Below are 25,339 nucleotides of genomic sequence, written 5' to 3' on the forward strand. Positions count from 1 at the left end.
GATACACGCTTGAAAGCGAGTTAATACAAAATAAATATCTACAATGTAATGGGTAGCTTATTGCAGACTGATATCAGTACATCAAAAATAACATGATATAGTCATGCAAAAAGGCTCAGTAAATAGAAATATAGATACCATGAGTGGGAAGTGTAAACATTCACAGGGTCTCCCCAGACAAGGAAAGAAAACGTACCCCCCGTGGGGAAGATATGGCTTGGATGACTTATGCAAGAGGCAGGTCCCCAGCATTGCCTCTCCCCTAGTTTCCCTTGACTGACAAATCTTTCTCTATAGAGGCTCAGTCTAAAAAATCGGACCTTGGAGATACTGCTGGGGACCTGCATCATCCCCAATCACAATTTGAAAGTCTTCCGCAGCATTTCTGGGTGAAACATGGCCACAATAACTAAGCCACCCTCTGATTCTAGCTGTCTCTGGGATGGGCACCATGAATCAGCTGACAAGTTCTCTTTTTAAGTCCACGTTCACGCATTCAGTATTTTGGTAATTCTTTTTCCAGTATGTCCCCATGACAGCACCATAGGAGGAGTAATCCCATATCCTGTCTAGGGACAGGAAGCACAAGAGGTTAAAAGCCCTCCCACCCCCAACCTCCTCAGTGGTTTTCCTGTCCCTACACAGGACAGGGAGTACAGGAGGAGCGCTGGTGTGAAGGAAAATATACCTCAGGCGATCAGGGGGGCCACGGCTCTCTCCTTCCCACCGCCAAGTGGGTTCTGGGTCGACACTCCCTGTCGGGAGTCCCTCAGCCCTCCGGTGTGCTGGAGCCTCCGGGTGCCGCTTCCCCATTGCTTGGGCTCTGGGCGGGTCTGGCTTCTCCGCCCAGCGTCTAAACCGGAAGTTCGGGGTGGCTACTTCCGGTGGCGGTCGCACAGGAAATTTAAACCGCGGTTAAGACCAGACGCCAGGGAGCAGGGAAAATGACTGGATGACCAGGTAAGGTATAAGAAGGGGGGCTGGGGAGCACAAAGACAGGCTTACAGCTTGGGCACCCCTGACAGCAAAATGGCAGAGATGTCTCACCCTGATACATTCCCTGGATCGCCCCTCAGTCATGTGAGTGTACCATTACCTCCTTTATATGGTTAATGGAGCTTACTCTTACCAGGCCCTCCATATTTTTTTATAGGATCTATCTGGGCAGTTACCACCTCCTTCTGAGAAAAAGAAGGATACAGGGAAAAAGGCCACAGTAGAATCCAAGAGGTGCCTGGATTGTAACATCAGACTTCCCAACTCATATACAAAGCGTCTATGTGCTGAGTGTAGAGCCTCCATGCTAAAGGAGAAGCACGGGGCTTTATTAAATGACATGTGTAATATAATCAAAGAGGTTCAGGCTTCTATTACGTCTCTGCAGCCCCCAGGTTCATGAGTCCAGAATGTCCAGGGACCCAAAACACCCAGAGAAGATATAGCACCATCTTCTGAGGGTGAAATCGACCCATCTGGCGACTCTGACAGTGAGACTATTAGTCCACCTCAGGGCGGGGAACGGAAAAGATACATGTTCCACTCAGATGGTATGGATATTCTTCTACGAGCAGTCCGAAACACGATGCAGGTAGAGAAAACAGACAAGAGCAGTAAAATTCAGGATGAGATGTTTGGTGTTCTTAGAACCCAGAGATCCATGTTTTTTCCTGTTAATGCCCATGTGAAGGACATGATACTAGAGGAAAGGGAGGATGCGGAGAAGAGACTCTCTATACCACGAGACTTCCGCGCCCGAATATCTTTTAACCCTGAGGACACGAATGTGTGGGACACTATTCCTAAAATTGACGTCCCTGTGGCTAAGGTGGTCAAGAAAACCTCTATCCCCTTTGAAGACTCATCAGGACTTAAAGATTCTATGGATAGGAAGGCGGATGGACTATTGAAAAAAGCCTGGGAAGCTTCAGTAGCAATTATTAAATCTAATATCGCTGCTACATCCATTGCCAGATCCATGAGAGTCTGGCTAGAAGAACTAGAGAGTCGCCTATGGGATGGCACCCCGAGGGAATCTCTCCTTCAATCATTGCCCCTATTAAAAAATGGCAACAAATTTTATGGCCGATGCTTCAGCTTAATCGGTCAGATTTGCGGCCAGAAATAATTTGCTTTCCAACTCAGCCCGTAGAGCTGTTTGGTTAAAGACATGGTCTGGAGATACAGCTTCTAAGAACAAACTGTGCTCCATTCCATTTTCAGGGCTCAGAGTATTCGGACCTGTACTAGATGACATGCTAAAAAAAGCATCCGATAAAAAGAAGGGCTTCCCTGAGGACAAAAAGGAGCAGCCCTTTTGTAAACCGTTCCCCCTCCCGTAAATATATCACGCAGAAAAAAGGGAGGTCCACAAGCTGGAGTTTTAATAAGGGAAACAAAAAGATAAAAGATTCCAGCCCAGTACTAGTTCCCGTCCAAAACGACAATGACTGTGTCAGAGTAGGGGGGCGATTTAAAGTTTTTCAGAAACAGTTGGCATCTGGTAACTCAATCCCTGGATACCAACAACTATAGCGCAGGGTTACAGGATAGAATTCTCTCAAAATCCCCCTCAAAAATTCCACCTGACGAGAGGTTCCCCTACCTCTTTCCCGTCTGCAGGCAGACATAGAGAAGCTGCTGCATCAGAGGGTTATTGTACCAGTTCCAGAACACGAACAACATCAGGGCCATTACTCCTCCCTGTTTTCAATAAAGAAACTGTCAGGGGAGTTCCGTACGATTATCAACCTGAGACCTCTAAACCGGTGGGTCCGCTACAAGAAATTCCGCATGGAATCTATAAGATCAGCCATCCCTCTAATAAGCATGGATGTGGTAATGTGCACCCTGGACCTCAGGGATGCATACCACCACCTGCTAATACATTCCTCAAGTCAGCAATATCTGAGGTTTGCACTACCATCAGGCAGTCATATTCTACACTACCAGTTCCGATGTCTTCCCTTTGGCCTGTCATCTGCTCCCAGAATCTTTACAAAGATCATGGTTGAGGTGGTGGCCTATATCCGACTCAGGAATATTACCATCATTCCGTACTTGGACGACTTCCTGTTGGTAGCAGGATCTCCTCTAGATATGACGCAACATCTGGAATTTGTCCTACGGACATTAACCAGCCTGGGTTTGATTGTGAACAAAGAAAAATCCAGTTTTGTCCCTAGTACATCACACATCTTCCTAGGAGTCCATCTCGACTCCCGAATACGAATGTCTTGTCTCCCAGAAGGAAAGATGCTCTCAATTCCACAAAGGATTCGTTCTTTTGCAAGAGAGAGGAAACCTTCAATCTGGAAGGCAATGAGTATTTTGGGAATCATGACGTCATGCATCTCCTGCGTTAGATGGAGCCAGTTCCATTCCAGGCATCTACAGAAATGCATCCTGGAAATGACAGACAGACATCAGAATTGCCTAGACAGGAAGATATCTTTGTCCAGAGACGCCCAGGACTCTCTACACTGGTGGCTCGACCAGAAGAATCTACGGAAGGGAGTGCAGTGGATTCTAGAACCTTGTCTGTTAGTGACCACGGACGCAAGTCTCTCAGGATGGGGATCTCGAATGGGAGATTCTTATCTCCAAGGAACATGGTCCACGGAGATTCAGACCCGATCATCGAATTTTCGGGAACTACAGGCAATCTGGGAAGCCCTACAGAGAAGCCGGGCGGTCTTAAAAAGAGAAACGTAAAAATTTTGTCGGACAACATCACGGCAGTCTCTTTCATCAGACATCAGGGCGGATCAAGACGTCCCTGGCCAGCAGGATATTCTTAGGTATAGAGAAGATAGTGAGCTCCATTTCAGCAGTTCACCTTCGGGGATCCGACAATCAGGAGGCAGATTACCTCAGCAGGTGTCAGATGAAGGCTTCAGAATGGGAACTGAAGGAAGAGGTGTTCCAGCAATTAATCCGCAGATGGGGTCAGCCGCACCTAGACCTTTTTGCATCCAGAACAAATGCGAAGACGACATCTATCTTCTCTCTCAACCCAGGAAATCATCCTTTTGGCAGTGGACGCACTCACAATATTGGGGAGAGGGCCTAACATATGCCTTCCCACCTGCTCCTCTAATTCCGAGAATACTGCGGAAAATTCAGAAAGATCGGGCGACCGTCATAGTAACTGTCCCGTTCTGGCCAAGGAGAAGTTGGTTCTCCCTTCTATGTCATCTAGCGTTGGAAGACCCAATCATTTTACCTTTTCAGGAAGATCTTCTGACGCAAGGTCCACTGTTTCATCAGAATCTTCAGCTCTCAGCTTGGCTTCTGAAGGGGAGATCCTGAAGAACAAGGGCTTATCTGCCAGAGTGATTCAGACTATGCAGGCTAGTAGAAAACCTGTAACCCAGGCTATTTTATATATATATATATATATATTAGTCTGGAGGACCTTTTGTCATTTCCACAGGACGATAGATGCCTCCCAGCCAGACATCCCTGTGATCCTTGATTTCTTGCTGGCAGGATTTGATGCAGGTCTTAGACCAAGTACCTTGAAGGTGCAGATTTCGGCACTAGGTGCTTTCTTTGACACATCATTGTCCTCACATCCCTGGATAATCAGGTTTGTCAAGGCAATCCAGAGACTTAGGCCTACACAGAACACAGAGAATTTCTTCCCCTCCGTGGGATCTGAATCTTGTCCTGAGAATCCTTTGCAAACCTGCCTTCGGCCCAGTTAATGATTTGGGAATAAAGAACTTGACTCTGAAAACAGTCTTCTTGGTGGTTATCACCACAGCTAAACGGTTGGGTGAAATCCAGGCTCTATCTGTCGTCGAGCCTTGTATGCAGATTCGGGATGATTGCATCATTCTGAAACTGGATCCAAGTTTCTCCCCGAAGGTGGTGTCATCAATGACCTTAAACCAAGAAGTGGTTCTTCCATCATTCTGCGAAAAACCCTAGGAATCAGAGGGAGGAAGAGTTCCACCATCTCAATGTCCGCAGAGCAGTGTTGGCCTATTTGGAGGCCACTCGAAACGAGATTAGACTCAATTTTTTTTCCCCCAAACTGTATAAAAAGGTTAGAGGCAGGAAGGCTTCAAAACCATCCTTAGCTTAGATGGGTGACATCCATGATTCATCTAGCATATCTTTCAGGACAGCCTCCCCCTGAAATTATTAAAGCCCATTCCACCAGAGCAACTTCCACGTCATGGGCAACTAGAGCAGGGCTACCATTGAACAAATATGTACCGCAGCCACATGGTCAGGACATACTACTTTCTGCAAACACTACAAGCTAGATGTTCTCTCACAGCAGAGCTCTGCATTTTTGGTAGGAAGGTACTTCAGGCAGTTATCCCACCCTAAGCTATGAGTTCTGGGTATACTCCTATGGTGCTGTCATGGGGACGTACTGGAAAACCGGAATTGGTCTTACCGGTAATGATGTTTCCAGGAGTCCACATGACAGCACCCTTATTTCCCTCCCTCCCTATATTGCTACTGTATGTGACTCTAACATATGTCTAAGCAGTCTAAAATAAAATTTTGTTGTACCCAGCCAATGTGGTTCTTGGAAAATCACTGAGGAGTGTGGGAGGGCTTTTAACCTCTTGTGCTTCCTGTCCCTACACAGGATATGGGATTACTCCTCCTATGGTGCTGTCATGTGGACTCCTGGAAACATCATTACCGCTAAGGCTATTTCCGTGTTTTGTTTTTTTTTGTTTTTTTACATCAGTATTAGTTGCGTTCCCGATTTATGGCTTACAATCAGAGGACAAGTATAAAAGAAATATGTGCATCATTTTTCACCCACTCCTGGTTTTGGCTTACAAATACTGATATAAAAGGGGCCTAAATGTTCCGAAACAAACGTTTTCAAAATGTTTGGAGCTTAAAGGGGTTACCCGGTCTAAATTGATAAGTCTGCAGTCACTCTGTGTGACTGAAGACTTATGAATTCCCTCCCCTCCTCCCCCAAAGCACGCACTGTGCGCTGCCGGGATTTGCTGGTTTGAGCCTGGACCGGCAGGTACGTATTCGTTATGCATACTCCCAGCCAGAACCCATCCAGCGGGTGCGGACTCGCTCCATTCACTTCTATTGAGCGAGGCTGCGCCCCCATCTAGCACCCTCCCAATACTGGTGGCTGCAGCGAAGCCACGCCCACTAGTCGGGTTCTGGCCAGGAGTATGCACATGCGTACCTGCCGGTCGCGGCTCAAACCGGCAAATATCCTATGGTATGTTTTACAAGAGTTTATGAACAAAGTGTGTGTCGGCCTGTCTTTACGGGACGTTGACTTATTACGTTTCAGTGTATCTGCAGTTTTTCAGCAGTAAAATATGTGCATGTTACCAGGGCCGCTACAAGGTATTTTGGTGCCCTAGGAAGATGAAGCCAATGCTACACCCCCAAAGCAAAGGAATGGCTCAGACTAAGGTAACAGGACCCCTAATGCAGCTCCTCCACCCTTTTCCTCCGATGGGTTAAGTAGCAAACTCTGATGACCACTTCCGCTAGAATTGTTACCATTTTCACAAAAAAAGTCATCAAAGGTAAAAAAAAAAAAAAAAAAGTGTACTGTAGGGATGTGACTGAACAGGGAAGGGAATTTCAAAGGTAGATACAGAATCAGTCATTATATATTATATATATTTTTTTTTATTTTTATTTTTTTTTTTTTTTACGGACCATACACACAATACAGGGGAAAAATGGCTATATTCATCCCTGACGTTCTATATTTTAAATGTAGAACCCAAGGATAGTTATAAAAACTAATAGTGTAATTATAATCGGGGTTGTTTAATTTCTATTAAGGTGCCCAGCATTGGGCCAATACCCTAATGGAAAATAAACAGACCCCCCCCCATTATAAATAAAGGGATACGTATGATTGTTTTTGCGTCCATCATGCGACAAATACAGCTTACACAAAACTGATGTTGGTTCTGGTGATGTATTCCGGTGACCTATTCATGTAGTGATGATTATTCTGGTGATGTATTCATGCACTCATGGTGGTTCTGGTGATGAATATAAGAACCAAACTTAGTACAAATATCAATTGTAATATCAAGTCAGCCCCATAAACCATTGTATCGCATGAACCTACAAGCCTACAACTCTCAGCATGTCCTTAATAACTCCCACTATCCCCTTACCATTGTTAACAGCTATCATCAGACTGTCGACCATACATGAACCACATTACTGTTGAGAATTAGTCAGTATCCCAAATTAAGGCCACGGCCCCACCATCAGTATTTTTCCTGAGGAGTGGGAGTCAAAACCAGGTGAGGAACAATCAGAGAAAAGGGATAATAGAAACAAGTCACCAATTCTGCATTTATCACCCACTCCTGAGAAAAAATACTGATGGTGGGGCCGTGGACTTACATTTATGGTACATCCAGGTACCTTTTATAGATTATATCTTCTCTGGAGCAGTCTGTCTTTTTTTATCTCCATCTTGTCTAGATGAGTTTTCACATCCACATCTCGGCTCTGCAGACCTCCCTCTTTGGTCTTTTCCAGCATATCCCCACACAGTGCCCTTAAAAATAAGTGTTATTAAATTGCTCTCTGCATGAAAATATCTGTTCATATTATGACCTAAATAAGCCTCCTATGGTTTATGGCCTCCACACGGTCTATCATTATCAGCTATAACCGCCTCACCATCCGCCCTTATGAACCATGACCTATTCCATGGCTGTCCTCTCTAATTTATAAAAAAAAAAAAAAAGTTTATACTCACATAATCCCAGCTCCCGTCCACCGTCTCCTCTTCTGTGAGGTGCAGCAGTGGATGCTGGACGGCGCGGTGACATGACTCCATTGCGCCATCCAACAAGGCGCAGGCCGGAAGCGTCTTGCATCTTGCTGGAGATCCCGTCAGAGCAGGGAGCTGATTACAGTTCCTCTGCTCCTGTCCCGGGTGGCGCACACACCGATTGTATTTGCGTCTGACAGACGCTAATACAATTAAGTGCAGAGAGAGCCAGACGGCTGGGACACTGGAAAGAGGGGTGAGCGTTGTCAGTGACTGACAAAGCTCACATTTGTGCCTGCGCTCCATCAGTCACTGTGCTGAATGTCTGTGGACGGAGAAAGGTGCTGGGGTGGCTGCAGACATTTGGCGTTGTATGTGTTTTTTTTTTTTTGTTCGACCTACCTCTGGTCACGGCTCTACATGTTACATGTGGGTATCACTGCCTATTTGGTGCTTGCAGTGTTCCCCTTTTCTATTACAAAGGGTGAAATCTGAGTTGATCCTTTTGGGGAAAAAAAGTTGACAAATCTGCGGATTTTAAAGTAGATGAGACTTGTTGACATCTCCTCTACTGAGCTGGCACTGTATTATACTGCAAATTTTCTGCTCGAAAATCTGCACTGAATATGCAAATGGAGAAATATCGATCTAAAGTTCCCATGGACCTCATCCTAGTCAATGTTAGGTCATTCTTGGGACAAATCCACCATCGTTTTTATTTTTCTTTTATGAGAGAAAAGGACACAATTTACGCTCCTTAACATTTTATTCCAGCTGCAAATTTGGAGTTTTAATTTTTATTTTGCAAATCAATAGTACATGTGAAAATAAGTAACTTAGTAGTATATCTTGCGCTTCTACTTGGTGTATTGCTCAAAGTAGCTCTTTTAAGAATGCTGTGCAGAGCTTATTAAGACATCAGTGATTTTTCTTGTAAGTTAACCCCCTCCCCTCCAAAAAAAAAAATAAATTAAAAAGCATTCGGATGTCCTCCATGTCATCTCTGATTTTCACTAAATATTTGCTGGGAGAAACTTTTTTTTTTTTTTTCTTGTTTTGTAGAGGAGAAAATCTGATGAAACTAAGGGCTTATACAAACGTCCGTGCAAACTGGTCCAAGTACAAACTGACCGCTGCTCTCCCAACCCGACCGCGACAGCCTTACCGAAACATATGAAGCTGTCGTGTTCGGGGCAGGAGGGCCGCCGCCAGGCAGTGCTTTAGCAGTCCGATTTGCAGGGACGTCTGCATGAGCCCTACTAGTAAAAACTAATGGGCTGACTTTACATACTCTCACACATAGATTAAAAACAAATCCAAAACACTTATGGGTTTGTTTGTTTTTCATGGACCCATAGACTTGTATTGGTGTGTTTTTAGAATCTTTTTACTCGTATCAAACTCGGACATGTCACCATACTTTGGAGTGGACAACTCTGTGTGTCTTTTGCAGACCTACATGTGAACAGCCCAACAGACTATAGGCACAAGATCTTTCCATGAAAAACATGGATAGAAATCATACAGTATATGATAGATTAAGACATCTGAATCAGCCCTTGGGGTACATTTATATGATCGCATATTTGGTCTGTGGGGAAAACTTACATTTAGCAAATCCAATGTTAGTCTGTGCTCATTCACACAGGCTGTTTGTAAAGTGGTTAAAAAATAAAATTGGCATTCCGATAATATCAATCCAAACTATAAATCAAAATCATTCTCTCATATGATGAACGTCCGAAGTAAAGAATATGAAAAACAAACAATACTAGACTTGGTTTGGTTTTATTCACCCAGCCTCTCAACAAACAAAAATGAAATCCAAAAAAAAATAATCAAATTATATTTATACAAAAAAATATTACCAGTGAAAACTAAAGCGTCTTCTGCAACATTTAAGCCTACACACAACTGTCTACAGAGAAATTAATAATTGAGATATGGCGACACCACTCCCACTCTCCCCACAAATAAATAAAAATAACCTGTTTCTTTGACTTCTTGGTGACAGAGCCAATTATGTCCTTAATGACCAGGCCAAATTTTACATTTCTGACCTGTGTCACTTTATGATGTAATAACTCTGGAAAGCTTCAATGGATCCCTCTGAGACTGTTTGTTTTTTTGTGACTTCATGATAATGGTAAAATTTCTTTGATATGACTTGCGTTTATTTGTGAAAAAAAAACAAAACGGAAATTTGGCGAAAACTTTGAAAATGTTGCAATTTTCAAACTTTGAATTCTTATGCCCTCAAATCAGAGAGATATGTCACACAATAGTTCATAAATAACATTTCCCACGTCTACTTTACATTAGCACAATTTTTTTTTGCTAGGAAGTTAGAAGGGTTGAAAGTTGACCAGCGATTTCTCATTTTTCCAGCGACATTTACAAAACCATTTTTTAGGGACCACATCACATTTGAAGTGACTTTGAGGGGTCTATATGACAGAAAATCCCAAAAAGTGACACCATTCTAAAAACTGAAGCCCTCAAGGTGCTCAAAACCTCATTCAAGAAGTTTATTAACCCTTCACGTGCTTAACAGGAACTGAAGCAATGTGGAAGGAAAAAATTAACATTTATCTTTTTTCACAAAAATTGTCCTTCAGACCCCAATTTTTTTATGGACCACAAAATGTGTTGTGCAATTTCTCCTGAGCATGGCAACACCTCATACATATGGGGGGGGAACCACTGTTTGAGCGCACAGCAGGGCTCTGAAGGGAAGAGGCACTGTGACTTTTTCAATGCAAAACTTGGATGCCATGTTGCATTTGGAGAGCCCCTGATGTGCCTAAACAGTTCAACCCCGCTAATATATAAAAAAATATATATATATATATATATATATATATATATATATTAGTACAGACCAAAAGTTTGGACACACCTTCTCATTTAAAGATTTTTCTGTGTTTTCATGACTATGAAAATTGTACATTCACACTGAAGGCATCAAAACTATGAATTAACACATGTGGAATTATATACTTAACAAAAAAGTGTGAAACAACTGAAAGTAAGTCTTACATTCTAGGTTCTTCAAAGTAGCCACCTTTTGCTTTGACTGCTTTGCACACTCTTGGCATTCTCTTGATGAGCTTCAAGAGGTAGTCACCGTGCACTGTTCGTGCACCAAAATCATAACTGGATTTTTTTTTCTCAGTAATGGTGAAAATTAATGTTAATACGCAGTTTGAGTGTACAGCGGGGGGAGGGGCAGGGGATGGATCTCTGCAGGAATAATGAAGATCTACATTTTATTTTTTTTTCTCTTTCCCGCATTTACAGTGGGGAGGTGCAATCTGTCAGCCTATCAGCAGCGCACACACGGAGCGAACTGCTTTTTTTCACACAAGCTAGGGCATGTCATTGGCAGTGTATGTCACATGTCCTTGCCCTATAAGACCCAGCCATTTTCCCCGTCGCCACCATTTTCTCACTGCTGCAGCTGCGTGTTAGACGGCACCGCTGTTGCTGTGTGCGCTATACTTTGTTAATTTCAAGCCAATGTTCGCACAAATCTACAGCTAGCTTGGGAGTAGGGAATAGTTGTGATTGCAGTCCTTTTAAGGTCTAGGTTACATCATTTCCTACAACTTTTATCAGGCAGGTCTGTGCTCTTAAATAGATAGGTTGGGAGTAAAGACTAATTGTAATTGCAGTCCTTTTGAGGGCTAGGTTACATCAGTTCCTATCACTTTTTGCCAGGCAGGTCTGTGCCAGTGCTGTGCAAGTTTTTTTCACAGCATTTGGCTAAATCTAGCAAAGCAAATCCTTTTTGTCCTCTTGCAGTGTGTGTTAGTCAGTGGAGAAGCCTATCTGTGTTGCAAGCTACACCACCTGTGTAGAGAATACAAATTTTTTTTACTGCACCTAGTGAAGTAAAACCTTTTGGGCATAGAATGATGCTATTAGTCCATCTATACTAACCTCCACCAGGTTGCAAATTCAAAATAATTTTTATCTGCATCTAACCCAGCCAATACTTGGGCTAATACCACAGTTTGGCCACTCAGCTCTGCTCGGTTCCCATCCATTGTTTTTGTGCAAACAACTCCAGAGTTGTGAATTAGTTAACCACCAAAATGAGTGGAAAAAGGCCTGCTGCTGGTGGAAAGGGGAATAGGCGTGTTGGGAAGGGGAAAAAAAAGGTTGTGTCCGTGGGGTAGGTGTTAAAGCAACAGTAACATCTGCAGAAGAAAGACCATCTTCCAGCCAAACTAAGATGTCTACTTCTTTTAGCGGACAATGTGATAAGATCCCTTTCTTGTGGCCACGCCAATCGCTACAAATTCCAGATGAGGCACAAAAACAGCAGGTGCTTCAACGGATATCAAGTGCTCCTTTAAGTGGGCTCTCCTCCACATCAACTTCAACATCACAAATACTCCAGTCCTCAGAGGTGTCACCCCAATCGCACTTGCTTCCTCACAGCTCCCAAGTCTCCAGCTGCCCGTCTGAGTATGGGGTAGAACAGATGGTTGAGTCTGCAGAGCTGTTTACTCATACTATAGCCTGGGAATCAGAGGTCGGCTCCAGAGCTTCTGTGAATCCAGACGAGGAAATGATCTGCACTGATGCCCAGAATCTTTGAGTCGGATCCAGGACCAGACGCAGAAGGTTCTGACCATAATGTAGACCCTCGTTCCCAAACTGTAACTTCTGTTGGTGGAGACAATGAGGAAGACGATGATGAGACTCAAATACCTGATTGGAGCGACAACTTTAGTTTTTTGTCAGGGCAGGAAGAGGTTGGCTCTGAGGACGACGGGTGTGATAACACACAGGGTGATGATGACGAGGTTGGAGATCACATTTACGGTCAACCCACAGTCAGCCAGTCGATGAGGTCAGCAGAGGAGGTGGAGGAGGATGCTAGTGACGACGAGGTCAGGTTGCGCCTTCCTGGACAGAGACGTAGTACTGGAAGCACGTCAACAACTGCATCCTCAAACACAACTCTGCCTCTGACCACAAGTCATGGTGGCTCTTCAGGTCGCATGGATGCTAAGCCTTGCATAGCCTGGGCATTTTTTCAGATCGATAAAGATAACCCAACTCGTGTTATCTGTAACATTTGTCAGCAAAAGCTAAGTAGAGGCCAAAAAATACATAGTTTGAGTACTTCATGCATGAACCGGCACATGGATATAAAGCATAAGTTGCAGTGGGAAGCTCACTGTGCTACAATGCGGCCTAGCCGGCCGGGCCAACCACCGTCTGCCACATCTTGTGCATCCGCGGCCTCTTCATCCTCTGTGACTGGGGAGACAGCAGTCACACCTGTTTTGGGACGCAGACCTGCCACCTCTTTACCCGCAACAGCCAGCGTGATTGGCAGGTCATCATTTTCTTTGGAGGTGGTAACACCAGCTGGTGTTCAGCGCTGTCCAACATCGATAGCACCACCTTTGGATCAAGGCAACCTAACATGTCCGCCTGCATCTTCCTCACAGACCGGCAGTCAACCCCATCTAAGCACAACAGCCAGCCCTCGGTCCCTCAGATGTGGACAAGTAAAAGACCATTTCCTCCTAGCCATGAGAAAGCTAAGAGGTTGAATTTCACCATCTGCAAGCTCTTGGCTACAGAAATGCTGCCTTTCCGCCTGGTGGACACAGAGGATTTTCGAGACCTTATGTCCGTCGCAGTGCCCCAGTACCAGATGCCCAGTCGGCACTACTTCTCAAAGAAAGGTGTGCCTGTTCTCCACCAGCATGTCGCACACAACATCACCGCTTCTTTGAGAAACTCTGTGTGTGACAGGGTGCATTTCACCACAGACACTTGGACGAGTAGGCATGGACATGGGCGTTGCATGTCGCTGACTGGGCACTGGGTAACTATGGTGACAGCAGGACAAGGGGCTGCTGTCCAAGTCTTGCCGTCCCCACGAGTTGTGCGTCAATCCTCTTTATCTCAAAGTTCCTCCACTGCTTCTGCCTCCTCAACCTTCTCTCGGTCCTCCACCTGCACCCAAAGCCTGTTTGGTCATGCCACAAGCTTTCTAACTGCGCAGAAGGGATCCTGCACACCTCCTTACTATGCTGGCAGCAGGGCTCAACGTCATCAGGTGGTTTTTAATTTGAAATGTCTGGGAAATGTGAGTCACACAGCTGAGGAGTTGTGGTCAGCTCTGGAGAACCAGTTTCATGAATGGTTGTCTCCACTGGACCTGAAACCAGGGAAGGCCGTGTGCGACAATGCTGCAAACCTGGGTGCTGCCCTTCGCCGGGGCAATGTCACACACGTGCCTTGTATGGCTCGCGTGTTGAACCTGGTTGTCCAGCAATTTTTAGCCCACTATCCCGGACTAGATGGCCTTCTGCAGAGGGCACGGTCGCTGTGTGCTCACTTCCGCCATTCGCATCCCGCAGCTCAGCGACTTACATCTCTACAGAAGTCGTTGGGCCTGCCACTTCACCGGCTAAAATGCGGTGTGCCTACCCGGTGGAATTCAACTCTGCACATGTTGCAGCGACTGTGGCAGCACCGACAAGCCCTGGTGCAATACGTTCTGACGTATAGCCTGGGCCAACGAGATCCAGAGGTGGGGCAAATCACGCTGGAGGAGTGGTCTCAGATCAGGGACCTATGCACACTTCTGCACAGTTTTGAAATGGCGACGAAGATGTTTACTGCTGACGATGCCATTATCAGCATGACTAATCCGGTGATTTACATGCTGGAGCACATGTTAAACAGAATTTGGAGTCAGGTGGTGGCACAAGAGGAGGAGGAGTTGTATGCGGAAGGGCTAACATCTGCAAGGTCCAGATGGTCGGCAGCATCAAGGCGGCAGGCATGTGAGGCTGGGGGAGATGGTTTTACCAGGGCGCATGGTAGCAGCCAAACTAGTGAGGAAGGTGGAGGACGAACTGATGGAAGACCCATCAGATGAGGGAGACCTTGATCACATTTCTATTGTGCGAGGTTGGGGGGATAGGGCTGAGGAAGGAAGCATGATTGTTACCTCGCCACCAACACAACAGGGACTTGGTGCTCCTGGATGCGCAAGACACATGAGTGCCTTCTTGCTGCACTCCCTGCAACATGACCCTCAGATTGTCAGAACTCAAAATAATCCTGACTACTGGGTTGCCACACTCTTAGATCCCCCACACTCTTCGATCAACCTTTTCATTTTAATAAAGAACAAAAATTATAAGCATTAGCAGGTTATTACAAACTGAAATCAAACAGTTTTCAACTCAAAACTTTATTCTAGGTGATGTTACATTTGCACATAGGACCCCTTGTTCGAAAGGAGCTTCTGAACTCTCTCGTCCATTGAATTTGTCAGATTTTGGATGGTTTCTGCTTCAATTGTTTTTCATGAGGACAGAATACCCTCCCAGAGCTGTTGCTTAGATGTGAACTGCCTCCCGCCATCATAGACACTCCTTTTTGATGATGCTCCAGAGGTTCTCAATGTGGTTGGGGTCAGGGGAGCATGGGGTCACACCATAAGTTTGTCCCCTTTTATGCCCATATCAGCCAGAGATGCAGATGTGTTATGTGCAGCATGAGACGGTGCATTATCATGCGTGAAAATGATCTTGCTGCGGAATACACGGTTCTTCTTCTTGAACCATGGCAGGAAGTGCTGTTTGAGAAACTCCACATACATTATGGAGTTCATCTTTACCCCTTCAGGGATCCTAAAGGGGCCGACAATCTCTCTCCCCATGATTAGAGCCCAAAACATTACTCCACCTCCTCCTTGTTAGCGCCTTAGCCATGTTTGCATGGGGTGTCCATCAACCAGCCATCCTCCACTCCATCCATCTGGACCATCGAGCGTTGTACGGCACTCATCGGTGAACAAAACATTTTTGAAGTCAGTCTTCATGTATTGTTTGGCCCACTGGAGCAGTTTCTGCTTGTGTGCAGTGGATAGAGGAGATCGACAGGATGGCTTACGCACAGCTGCAAACCTCTGAAGGACTCTGCATCTTGTTGTTCGGGGGACGTTGGAGGCACCAGCAGCTTCAAAAACTTGTCTCCTGCTATGACGAGGCTTTTTTGCCGCTGCTCTTTTAACCTGACGTAATTGCCTGTAGGAAAGAGTCCTCAATTTTCCCTTATCAGCACGCACACGTGTGTACTGTGAATCAGCTACATACTTCTTGATTGTGCGATGATCAGGATGAAGTGTCTTGGCAATGTTGATTGTAGTCATGCCTTGACCTAAACACTCCACAATTTGTTGCTTCTCAGCAGCCGTCTCATCCTTTTTCTTTCCCATTTTGGCAGAAAATGTAGGCTGCTTAATAATGTGGGACAGCCTTCTTAAGTAGTCTTGCCTTTCATTGGACACACCTGCCAAACTAATTAGCACAGGTGTCTGCAATTGCTTACAGTGATATAAAGAGCCCTGACACACATCACCATCAATGAGTTTAACTGACAAACAAATTCTTGCCTTATCACTCCTAAACACTTTTGCATAATAATTTGGAACACAGTGTACATGTGCTTTTCCACAAAACACCAGTGGTTCACGTAGTGGTTCTAACTTGCCAACCGTGGTCTGTATGGAGTTGTTCAATAAAGGGCCCCAAATTAAGATAACATAGACGGGATGAATACGAATTGCTAAGTATTTGATACACTGTGAGGGCCAGGCAAAGGGAAAGTTGGACTGGATGGAATCCTGTATGGATTTGGGGTGGGAGACATCGAGGGCCTCAGACTTCGCTGCATTGATTTTAAAATTTGACCATGTAACAAAGTGATCTATTTCAGCCATAACAGCAGGGATGGATATATGTGATTGAGTGATATATACTAGGACATCATCAGCAAATGCAGAGCACTTGTACTCGGTGCCTCCCACCTTAAGCCACCTAATATTGGGGTTATGGCGAATTGATGAGAGCAGGTGCTCCGTCACTAGGATGTATAAGAGAGGGGACAGAGGACATCCCTGCCCTGTCCCATTGGTGATTATGAAAGGTGATGAAAATGTTCCATTTATCTTCAGCCTAGGTGACGTGATGTTTGCCTATAAAAGGGTCCCCTAGACCCCTACCCCAAGCTTTTTAAGAGAATAATATATGGCGTGCCAGGAGACTCTATGGAATGCTTTCTCAGCATCCAACGAGAGTATCTAATTACAAATTTTTAACTGCATCTAGCCCAGGAAATACTTTGTGCCTAGTAGCAGTCTCTGCTAGTCAGCGGATTATCCCAGCTGTTAAGCAAACTACACCACCTGTAGTTTGGACACTTAATTTTTTCAAAGGAAATGGTTCGGGCCCCCGGGACACTCAGTGAAGAGCATCTGGGAGGCACCCCAAGGCACAGGGGCTGGGACTGGCGGTAGGACGCCTTGCGGTAGACCACCAAGCTCGATCCTTATAAAAGCTTTTTAACTGCAGCAGCTTTAGTGGACGCTACTGGAGCTGGAATTACCGTGGCTGCTGGCATGAGACTTGCCCTTCAATAGATCCTTGTAAAAGGATTTAAAGTGTTCTCATTCAAATTAGAGAGAATTTAAATTAAAAAGATTAGACCTGCCTCCACCGCAGGGGGGGCTCGCTCGACCCACCAGCGGACAGGCACCAGTATTGGGAGAGGGGGGCTGGACGTCGGGGTCCAACACGGCTCTGGCTCAAACCCGGCGACACGGAGGTCGCACGGGCAGGAACGGACTGGCCGTGTCGGCTTCGCACTTTTTTGGTTTTAGAAGGGCATGACATGCCTATATTTGTGTCTCCCCCTCCTTTTACTCCTCCACCTCTTTTCTTTTCGCATGACTATATGTACTTGTCACTTTTCCATGTGTTAGGTCTGTCTTCTGAGCAGTTTGTCAGCTTTTGGACACCTTTTGAAGGTGTTTTCTATGTGTTTTTGTTTGCCTACCATTTGGTTTTAACAGTGTTCGGTGAACATACGGGTGTTCGACGAACCGAACTCGAACACTACGGGGGTGGCTCAACACTAGTCGTCATCTTCAGGGTCGTCGTCTTCAGGGAGATCCAGAGTGATTACCATGAACCATTTCAAAAAGTTTGAACTTGGAAATGTAGCAGAAGGTACAAGAAGGCTGAGGAACTGCCGAGAACCAGCTGACGGTACTGGAACCCGGATGGGTAGCAGAAGGTACAAGAGCCAATGGAACTACCGAGGACCAGCTGACGGTACTGGAACCCGGTTACTAAGCAGGATGTACCTGTGCCAGAAAGCTCTACCAAGGACCAGCAGACGTTGGTGGAACTTGGATACCGAGAAGGAGGCACCTAATCCAAAGGCACTGCCAAGAACCAGCTGATGGTACTGGAACTCGGATGGTTAGCAGAAGGTACCCATGAAAAAAAAAGTTTCAAGGCCGCGAGCCGGCCGCAGTTACCGAAACCCACAGTCCTACAGGGGGTGCTTGTCCTATTGGCACTATGGAACCAGCCTTCATTGCCAGATCCCGCAGCCCACATAGGAGTCACCTAAACTGCAGGCACCATAGAGTCGGCTAACCCGACCGCAACACGACAGGACAACGTATTGGAGGCAAAGTGACATTGACATTACCCGGAAACAGCTGGCGTGCTGGAGCCAGGCTGGGCAGGAGGGAGTACCCGTGCCAAAGACACTGCTGGGAAACAGCTGGCGGTGCTGGAACCCAGGGTAAATACTAAAAACAGAGGAGCCAGAGGCCTAATTGGAGCAACTTTAAAATCTGTAGTAGTGAGAATGTGGACAGAGCAGGAGAAATTGCCGTCCGCACAGCAGGGGAACAGCTGACGTTACTGAACCCCAATAACATGGCAGCAAGTGTTGACTGTGCAGACGGCACTTCTGAGCAGCAACTGGCGGTGTTGGAGCTCAGGGATTACAGTTCAGGTGGTAGAAACATGAACACAACAGGAGACCTGGATACTGTTGCCAAACAATTTATTCTGGAAGAGGACTGGCAAATTCATGCGAGATCCAGGCCTTGTTCATTTTCAGAAAAGTAAGCCGGTCAACGTTACCGGAGGATAGATGCATGCGACAGTCTGTTAGTACACCACCTGCGGCACTAAAGACGCGTTCCGATAATACACTAGCAGCAGGGCAAACCAGCACCTCCAATGCATACTGGCTAAGCTCTGGCCATGTATCCAGCTTAGAGACCCAAAACTTGAAGGGAGAAGAGACGTCTGGGAGTACACTAAGAGGGCAAGACATGTAGTCTGTCACCATCTGACGGAAACGTTGCCTCCTGCTGACTGGAGCCGTCTGTGATGGTGTAGACCTTTGTGGCGGCGGGGACACACAACTTTGCCACATTTGGACCATACTGGTCTTGCCTTGTGCTGAGGCGCTGCTTCTGCTCCCTCTTTGTGCAGAGCTTCCTCCACTGCCTCGACGCACTGAGCTGCTTTGTAAAGCACTAGCAGCACTGCTCTCGGTTGGAATGGAGAACATGTTGGAATGCACCAGTGCGTCTTGGTACTCCCGCATTTTACGCTCCCGGTTCAACGGTGTTATGAGGCTTTATAATTTGTCCCGGTAGCGAGGATCTAGGAGGGTGGACACCCAATAATCAGCCATGTTGAGAATGTGGGCGATGCGGCGGTCGTTTCTCAGGCACTGCAGCATGAAATCAACCATGTGCTGCAGACTGCCAACTGGCCAAGAAACGCTGTCCCCTGCTTGGGGCGTGATCTCTGCCTGCTCTGCATCACCCCACCCTCGCTCTAGATACTGACTACTAGAGCATTGTGTACCTCCCTCCTCTGGACAGATGTCTTCCTCATCCATTGACTCCTCCTCATTATCCTCACAAAGTGTCCCCTGCCTAGGCCTTTGTGAGGAACCACGTTGCGCAGACTGTAGAGAAGCAGATGGCATTTGTGACTCCTCATCCTCCACCTCTTCCAAAACCTCGTCCCTTAGTGCTTGCAGTGTTTTTTCAAGCAGGCAGATAAGGGGGATAGTCATGCTGACTAGTGCATCATCTGCACTCTCCATCCGCGTGGAATAATCGAAGGCACGCAAAACGTGGCAAATGTCCTTCATAGAGGCCCACTCAGTGGTGGTGAAGTGTGAACGGCGCGCACTGCGACTTGTTTGCGCCTGCTGCAGCTGGTACTCCATTACTGCTGCCTGCTGCTTACACAACCTCTCCAACATATGTAACGTTGAATTCCACCTGGTGGGTAGGTCACATATGATGCGATGTTCCGGAAGACGTAATCGGCGCTGCAGAGCTGGAACGCCGCAAGTGAGCGCATTCTATGCGTACCTTGTGCAGCAGTGCATCAATATCCGGACAGTCCCTCAAAAAACTCTGCACGACCAAGTTGAGCACATGTGCCAGACATGGGATGTGAGTGAGGTTGCCTAGGCCCAGAGCTGCCACCAGATTTCGGCCATTGTCACACACTACCATACCTGGCTGGAGATTCGCTGGCACAATCCACACGTCGCTCTGCTGCTTGATGGCATTCCTGAGCTCCTGCGCTGTGTGGCTTCGATTCCCCAAAGAAATTAATTTCAATGTGGCCTGTGGTCAGGTGGACCTTGCTACTGACGGCGTTTTGTAGCGCATGTTTAATTTTTCCCTCCACATGCTGTTTGCAGGGCAGGCACAGCTTGCCTGCTGAAATAAAAGCGGGCACGTTGTATTGTCGGACTGCCAATGCCATAAAGTTACGGAAGGTGTCAGTCTCCACCAGCCTGAATGATAGCATTTCAAGGGCCAGTAGTTTTGCAGTGCCAGCATTCAGAGCCTGTGCTCGGGGGTGGTTTGCCGAGTATGGGCGCCTTTTCTCCCATGCCGGTGCTAACGATGGCTGTAGACTGGCCTGGGAGTGTGAAGATGACAGGGACCGTGGTGCTGTGGGTGGAATTACACTGTGTCTCTGTGTCATAAAAGGACCTGGCACTGCAAGTCAAGAGATTCAGAGAACAGAAGTAGAGATGGCTCCTGTCCAGGACTCTCTGACTGCCTGGGCAATTTGGCAGGTGGTGAAGAGACAGATGGGTGCTCTTCAGTGCTCAGGACCTGAGAGGATCTGGAACTAATTAAAGTCTATGCGTTAGCTGCCATCCATCCGACAACGGCTTCAATTTGGTCCTCCCGCAGCAGTGGGGTACGGCTAGCTCCTACAAAGCTGCGCATAAAGGACTGTTCCCTGGTAAAACTGGGGGATGCTGAGTCACTGGTGCCTGCAGCAGGCACAGAATCCCCACGTCCTCTCCCTGCAGGCACAGAATCCCCACGTCCTCTCCCTGCAGGCACAGAATCCCCACGTCCTCTCCCTGCAGGCACAGAATCCCCACGTCCTCTCCCTGCAGGCACAGAATCCCCACGTCCTCTCCCTGCAGGCACAGAATCCCCACGTCCTCTCCCTGCAGGCACAGAATCCCCACGTCCTCTCCCTGCAGGCACAGAATCCCCACGTCCTCTCCCTGCAGGCACAGAATCCCCACGTCCTCTCCCTGCAGGCACAGAATCCCCACGTCCTCTCCCTGCAGGCACAGAATCCCCACGTTCTCTCCCTGCAGGCACAGAATCCCCACGTTCTCTCCCTGCAGGCACAGAATCCCCACGTTCTCTCCCTGCAGGCACAGAATCCCCACGTCCTCTCCCTGCAGGCACAGAATCCCCACGTCCTCTCCCTGCAGAAACTCCACGCCCACGACCACATGCCTTACTCCCTGCCTTCTTCATCTTGGTAGACTGATAAAGATAGGCAGAAAAGTACTAAGGGCTTAGTGTGCTTATTCCTGAACAGCTGCTAACAGGTATAAGAAACACTAATTTTATAAAGTGTGGACTAGACTTTAATATGAGCTAATGTGGCCTACACAACTGTAAAGTGGAGTGTTTGGTGAACTTTATTTAGTTTTTTTTTTGTTACAAAGACACTGGATGTGCCCAAAGATGTAATACCGATAGCTACAAAAAGTTTGTGATACTATTACAATGCAGGAAGGTAACCTACAATGTAATAGATGAAGCTACAAAAAAATGGGCTAATACTAATCTGGCTGGGGCTGCAGGGCACAATGCTGCAGAAAGGCTCCTCTATCTACTCCTATATAGTGTGTTTGGAACCAATTTAGCTGAATACGGATGGAACCACCACACTAATGGGAGAAATCAGGAAAAATTATCAATTAGAAAAAAAGGACAATGTATGCGGCAGTGACGCACGCTGAGCGCACTACAACCAGACGTGGCTGAAGCACACACTACAGTGTGAGCTACACACACACACACACACACACACACATACATACATACATACATACATACATACATACATACATACATACATACATACATACATACATACATACATACATACATACATACATACATACACACATATACACATATACACACATATACACATATACACACATATACACATATACACACACACACACACACACATACACACATATATACACACACACACACAGACCTTGCAGACTGCGGTGAACCACAGAGAACTGTGCACTAGCGCTGCAAGGCATAGCGATTTATAAAGTAGCTTGGGTAAAGCAGAATAGAGCAAATAGGTAGCTAAAACTGTCCCTCAAAACAGCGTCCTATCCCTAACTGAATTCACAGCAGAGTGAGCTCAAAATAGCGGCGGCTTTTATAGTGCATCATAACCTCATTTCAGCAGCCAATCACAGCCATGCCATTAGTTAAGATGCCTACATGCCTAACAGGATGTGCCCACACTTCTTAGGATCCTCATTGGCTGAATAAAATGAAACTGGCTCATTGCATTATGGGAACTTCCGATATCCGATATTCTAAAGGTATCGGAATTCCGATACCGCGAATATCGGCCGATACCCGATATTTCAGTATCGGAATGCTCAACACTACTCGTAGTATAAGGATAGCAAGCCAATTAAACTGATTATTCATCAAAAATTGAGACCACTGAATACATCTTGTCAGTCCAAAAGTAAGCATTCATACAGCTCACTTGATAGAAAATTTTGAAACGTATGGCTTTCAGAATATGGTGGCACAAAATCAAATGGCTTTTTTTTTTTCTTTTTTTTTTTTTTTTTTTTTCCCAACAGCATATTTGCTGTTCAAAAGTCATAAACTATGTAATTGCCATAATCATTCCAAAAGATTACTCTCTCGTACAGATTAGGAGTTGCAAAAATTTAAAATGTCGTAAAATGGCAGAATTGCTGGTGTGTGGTTTTTTTTTTTTGGGGGGGGGGGGGGGGTTTGTTTTGTTTTTTTTTTCCTTCTAAATTCTCTCCAGAAAGAGTTAATCCTATTAATTACACACAAAAACAAGCACTCCTACAACAATGTTAGGGTTGGATTTAAAAAAAATGTCTCCTGGAATGTGACAATGAAAAATATGAAGAGAGAAGGGGGTGGGGGAGGTGAGGAGGTGTGTACTAAGAGCCTAAAGTGGTCCTGCCTTTAAGGCAGTGTTCCCCCCCCCCCAACTCCAGTCCTCCAGAGCCACCAGCAGATCAGGTTTTCAGGATTTCCATAGTATTGCCCTGGTGATAATTCCATCACCTGTGCAATACTAAGGATATCCTGAAAACATGACCTGTTGGTGGCTCTTGAGGACTGGAACTGGGGAACTCTGCCTTAAGGGATACTGACTGCTTCTGTTTTATCAATTGGGTACTTTTTTTTTTTTTAAAGTAATTTTATTTTTCTCTTAGACTTCCCAAGGGAATTTGAACACCGTGCTGACCCAAACCATCGTAGAGGGTCCCTTTGTGACAGATATTGTGTCTTAAATATGCAGGGTGATTTGGTAGACACTCATTCTGGATCTCATCAGCATAGTCTGCTGACTCCAAGACTACTGCCAGGTGAGTGAAAAGAATGATTTTATTATAATGGGTTAATATTTATTATTGGAACTATAAGAAATTTATATTTTTTTTTTTGTTCTGTTGCACTACACACAAGTGATACCAAAAATTCCTTTTTTCTTCTTCTTAGGATTACCTTTCCCCTGATATACAACTTCACCTTTTGTAGTAGTTTGTTCACTTCTATAATGCACTGCAATAGTTTTTTTTTTTTTTTTTTTTTTTTTTTTTTAATAAAAACTGTTCTCCAGAGTCCAGGCCTATTAAGATGGCATACCTGGGTTCCTTTATTGAGCTCATGGCTGCCATGACAATTCTTCATTTTGCAACGCAGCCTATGGGCTGAAAGAGGGCGCCTATTCCTTCCTATCTAACTACTTAGTTGCCGTGCTCATTACTGATTGTAGCCATAGAAGCAGGTTGTCGGCTACATGTTACAGCTGATGCTCGCTCATGATAATGGCAGCTCATTGTCTGCATTGTTCGCCCTCTTGTGGCTGCAAGAGCAGAATTGTAATATTTAACTCTACATAAGGTTTTTAATGTATATTAAAAATTGCCCACAAACTTCATTGCTCAAAGATACAATTGAAACCAGAAGTTTACATACACTGAGAAAAAACGTGCATGTCTTTTTTTTTTTATATGATGTCTGACATGAAATCAGAATAAATCTTTCCTGTTTTAAGGCAATTAGAATTACCATATTTTTTAATATTTGTCAAATGCCAGAATGAGAGAGAATGTTTTAAGGCATTTTTATTACTTACTGCAAAGTCAAAAAATTACATACACTAAGATTACTATGCCTTCTGATAGGTGTTTTTTTTTTTTTTTTCTCAACATCTGAATTAGGGACACATGTGCATGTATTTTAATGCACACCTGAAACACACTGCTTCTTTGTGTAGCATCATGGGAAAGTCTAAAGATATCAGCCAAGATATCAGGAAGAGAATTGTGGACTTGCACAAGTCTGGCTCATCCTTGGGTACAATTTCAAGATACCTGAAGGTGCCCTCGTTCATCTTTACAAACAATTATATGCAAGTACAAACAAGATGGGAATGTTCAGCCATCATACTGCTCAGGAAGGAGATGGGTTCTGTGTCCCAGAGATGTACCTGCTTTGGTCCGACATGTGCATATCAATCCAAGGACCAAAGCAAAAAGACCTTGTGATTGGGGAAGCTGGTAAGATTGTGTCAATATCCACAGTGAAACGATTACTGCATTAACATGGGCTGAAAGGCCACTCTGCCAGAAAGTCATTACTCCAAAAGAAACACAAAGCCAGATTAATGTTTGCAAATGCACACAGGAATAAATACCTTAATTTTTGGATGAAAATTAGTCTGATGAAACTAAAATGGAACTTTTTGGGCATAATAACCATCGTTTTGTTGGAGGAAAAAAGGGAGAAGCCTGGAAGCCTAAGAACACCATCCCAACTGTGAAACATTGGGGTAGCAGCATCATGCTGTGGACTTGTTTTGCTGCAGGAGGGACTTGTGCACTTCACAAAATGGCATCATGAGAAAAGAAGATTATGTGGCAATACTGAAGCAACATCTCAAGACATCAGTTAGGAAGTTAAAGCTTGGGCGGAAATGGGTCTTCCAAATGGTCAATGACTTGAAGCATACTGCCAAAATGGTAACAAAGTGGCTTAAGGATATCAAAGTCAATGTTTTGGAGTAGCCATCACAAAGCCCTGATCTCAATCCTATTGCCCCTTTTAATATGGCAAATTAATTTCCCTCT

The 25,339-nt window shown here is 45.4% G+C and overlaps 1 protein-coding gene across 4 annotated transcripts in view; it reads left to right on the forward strand.

Annotated features, from left to right (window-relative positions):
- LOC141166133 (uncharacterized) overlaps nt 1-25,339 on the forward strand; it is a 111,662-nt gene that overhangs the window by 1,763 nt on the left and 84,560 nt on the right. For 3 of the 4 annotated variants that reach the window (XM_073652502.1, XM_073652501.1, XM_073652500.1), the window contains exon 2: nt 23,420-23,572. In XM_073652502.1, the coding sequence (XP_073508603.1) occupies nt 23,500-23,572 (73 nt within the window). In that variant the 5' untranslated portion in view covers nt 23,420-23,499. Of the gene's footprint in view, nt 1-627; nt 961-23,419; nt 23,573-25,339 lie in introns of those variants that run through there. The other variant, XM_073652503.1, reaches the window with a different exon arrangement.

This window comes from Phyllobates terribilis, unplaced genomic scaffold (genome assembly GCF_046119375.1).
Source record: "Phyllobates terribilis strain yellow unplaced genomic scaffold, ASM4611937v1 Scaffold_11__3_contigs__length_659146591, whole genome shotgun sequence".
NCBI lineage: Eukaryota > Metazoa > Chordata > Amphibia > Anura > Dendrobatidae > Phyllobates > Phyllobates terribilis.